Consider the following 3,787-nt stretch of genomic DNA (forward strand, 5'->3'; position numbering starts at 1 on the left):
CTTTATTAACAGGTTTTATGTTGAATCATTTAACCATCAAGTCAGGGACAGTTTCCTCCCACAGGCCATAAGACTGTCAGACACTTGCACTTTGGAAACACATCCCTAACATTCATCTGGCTGTTACTCAGAGATTATGTATCTAATATATTATTCCATTTACTTGCATATAGACTCTTATTGCACTATTTCACTAAGACTTTCATCGTCATAACTACACAGTAGCTATGTTCGTATGGCAAATAAAAACACTTGAACCATTATCACTATCATCAGGGTGTCTAATCTGTAAGATACACGAGAAGTTCTGCACATTATTTTACCACAAAGCAAGACTCCTGCAAATGTCACGTATTTTGGTTACATTCAGTCCGTACAATAAAGGGTTGAAGAGCGGTTGGCACGAGAGCCAGTACGACGATAAGATAATTCTCACAATATTGGGTATTTTCCTCATATTAAACCTGCCCTGCACGATCTCAAAGAAAGCCCCGAAGGAGAAGTTGATGAGGGAAGCGAGGTGAGGGGTGCAGGTGCTGACAGCTTTCTGTCTGCTCTGCTTACAGCCAGAGAAACACACTCTGAGGATCCTCATGTACGAGTACACGATCAGTATTATAAGAGCTACTATCACGGTGAATATGTAAACCAGTCCACAGACATTAATGACCGTAGTGTCAGAGCAGGCCAGCTTAACAATGGAGTAGTTATCACAGTACACTTTGTTAATGATGTCCCCACACAGCTGCAGAGGGACGCTCAGAGACAGCATGACCACACTCGCCAGAACACTGTACGCCCACACAAACACCGTGAGGAACGCAACCCTGCTAGAAGTCATACGTGTGTTATATTGCAGAGGATGACAGATAGCAAGATACCTGTCATAAGACATGATTCCTAAGGTAAACAGTTCCACACTGCCGTATGTGTGCACGGAGAAAACCTGCAGGAAGCAGAGCGGAGCAGAGACAGTGTGGATGTCAGAGAGGATCTGAACCAGAAGGAATGGAAACAACCCTGTACTACCACACAGTTCATTTACAAACAGGCTGCACAGGAAGAGGTACATAGGTTCATGCAAGCTCCTGTTCACACAGATAACCACAATAAGCAACACGTTGGCACCTAAAATACACACATACACGCACATGACGATCATGAAGAACAAGTACTTAAAAACCCCTGTGTCGAAGTATGCAGCAAGAGTGAAATATGAAATGTGAGTAGAGTTCACCATGATCCTCCTGTGGTTCTTCAAGCATCACAACACGAGCAGTGCATTACCTGGATGTAGATGTCACTTTAAACATGGCAATAACAGTGAACACATGTTCCTCATCATGAGAACACATAAGACAGATGATCCAAACTGACCGTCCTATATCAATGTGTATAATACAGAGATCCAGAGTGTGTGAGGTGCTGCTCTCCTCACTGAGCTGAAACTCTGAGCTGCTGCTTTTACCTTCTGTCTGCAGCTCACTGACGTCATCCTTCAGGGATCCTCCTTCTGTAACTCAGGGTTTCACCACCAGAAGCAGACGTGCTCCATTCAATCCGTCATTCCACGTTATTTTAATGTCACCCAGCGACGTATAGGCCTGTCCTTAAAGAATGCAGACAATTCTCTGTTTGGTGCAGATGGCATCTTGTTTTCTAGTCGTAACCATCTTGTTTTCTAGTCATCACCATCTTGGTTTCTAGTAGTCACCATCTTGGTTTCTGGTCATCACCATCTTGGTTTCTAGTCGTCACCATCTTGTTTTCTAGTCGTCACCATCTTGGTTTCTAGTCGTCAACATCTTGGTTTCTGGTCGTCACCATCTTGTTTTCTAGTCGTCACCATCTTGTTTTCTAGTCGTCACCATCTTGGTTTCTAGTCGTCACCACCTTGGTTTCCGGTCGCCACCATCTTGGTTTCTAGTCGTCACCATCTTGTTTTCTAGTCGTCACCATCTTGGTTTCTAGTCGTCACCATCTTGGTTTCTAGTCGTCAACATCTTGTTTTCTGGTCGTCACCATCTTGGTTTCTGGTCGTCACCATCTTGGTTTCTAGTCGTCACCATCTTGGTTTCTAGTCGTCACCATCTTGGTTTCTAGTCGTCAACATCTTGTTTTCTGGTCGTCACCATCTTGTTTTCTGGTCGTCACCATCTTGTTTTCTAGTCGTCAACATCTTGTTTTCTGGTCGTCACCATCTTGTTTTCTAGTCGTCACCATCTTGTTTTCTGGTCGTCAACATCTTGTTTTCTGGTCGTCACCATCTTGTTTTCTAGTCGTCACCATCTTGGTTTCTGGTCGTCACCACCTTGTTTTCTGGTCGTCACCATCTTGTTTTCTGGTCGTCAACATCTTGTTTTCTGGTCGTCACCACCTTGTTTTCTGGTCGTCACCATCTTGGTTTCTGGTCGTCAACATCTTGTTTTCTGGTCGTCACCACCTTGTTTTCTGGTCGTCACCATCTTGGTTTCTGGTCGTCAGCATCTTGTTTTCTAGTCGTCACCATCTTGGTTTCTGGTCGTCACCATCTTGTTTTCTGGTCGTCACCATCTTGGTTTCTGGTCGTCAACATCTTGTTTTCTGGTCGTCACCACCTTGTTTTCTGGTCGTCACCATCTTGGTTTCTGGTCGTCAGCATCTTGTTTTCTAGTCGTCACCATCTTGGTTTCTGGTCGTCACCATCTTGGTTTCTGGTCGTCAGCATCTTGTTTTCTAGTCGTCACCATCTTGGTTTCTGGTCGTCACCACCTTGTTTTCTGGTCGTCACCATCTTGGTTTCTGGTCGTCAGCATCTTGTTTTCTAGTCGTCACCACCTTGGTTTCTAGTCGTCAACATTTATTTTGTTGTTCGTCAACATTTATGTTTGATTTATGACAACAATATCTTGACCTCGTATTACCGCTGTTATACGGACTAGCATCGTCCCTTGCTTTTTGATATTCTTGTTCCACCATGAGCAGCGACAGGAAGACAGCGTGCTCTGAACACCTGTGTGAATGAGCTTCAGTGTGACAGCTGTAAAGAGAGGTGGACGGTCCACACGCAGAGATAAACACCAACACATGTTAACGTCGCAGAATCGATGACAACAGCATCCAGCGGCCGTCTGATGGATCCGCTTCAACAGACGGGCGTTCAGGTTTCGTTCTGATGGCTTCCGTCTGAGAGGCACGGTCACAACAAGCTTCTTCTCCAATGTCTATAGTGACAAGACGCTGATTCTCACAAGAGCTCAAGTGTGTTGAACTTGAGGTGCTCGGAGCGGCAGCACAGACACTGGGAGAGACATGGAGCTCAGGAAAAGATGCTGTACGAACACAGGGCCGTGCGATGCCACAGAGAACCCCAGAGGAAGTGGAGCGTCCCTCACTGAACACGTCGTGAGATATATGTTATGATACGATCCAATACAATATCTTCAAAACCCTCGAATGTACTTTTGATCTGGGACTAAACTTTGGATTTGATTTCAGGACTGATGTCTAACCTCATGAAGTCGTGTGACCCTGTTTCTTCGATGGAAACACAGATGCTGTTACATGTTGTCATGGCAGGTGGGTTCATAGAGTTTCAGAGTGTCATTGGGGGGAGCAGCTTCTGTCTGAAGGTGGGGGACATGTTGTTATGTCAGTCAGGTTATTCTTTTACATTACTGTTTTAACCCCCCCTGGGTCATGGTGTGAAGCCCCTCCCCATACTGGCTCCTGTTACAGATTCTGAAGCGTTTTGTATTTTCAGCGTTTGGTTTCTGCAGCTTTTAGTAAACGCTGCCATGTCTCCTCA

General features: G+C 45.1%; 1 protein-coding gene across 1 annotated transcript; it reads right to left on the reverse strand.

Moving 5' to 3' along the window:
* Positions 1 to 319: 319 nt before the first annotated feature.
* LOC117443144 (olfactory receptor 4B13-like) lies at positions 320 to 1,240 on the reverse strand. The gene has a single exon (XM_034079093.1). It carries the CDS (start codon positions 1,238 to 1,240, stop codon positions 320 to 322), a length of 921 nt encoding a protein of 306 aa, XP_033934984.1.
* Between the last annotated feature and the right edge of the window lie 2,547 nt (positions 1,241 to 3,787).

Source organism: Pseudochaenichthys georgianus, unplaced genomic scaffold (genome assembly GCF_902827115.2).
Source record: "Pseudochaenichthys georgianus unplaced genomic scaffold, fPseGeo1.2 scaffold_546_arrow_ctg1, whole genome shotgun sequence".
NCBI lineage: Eukaryota > Metazoa > Chordata > Actinopteri > Perciformes > Channichthyidae > Pseudochaenichthys > Pseudochaenichthys georgianus.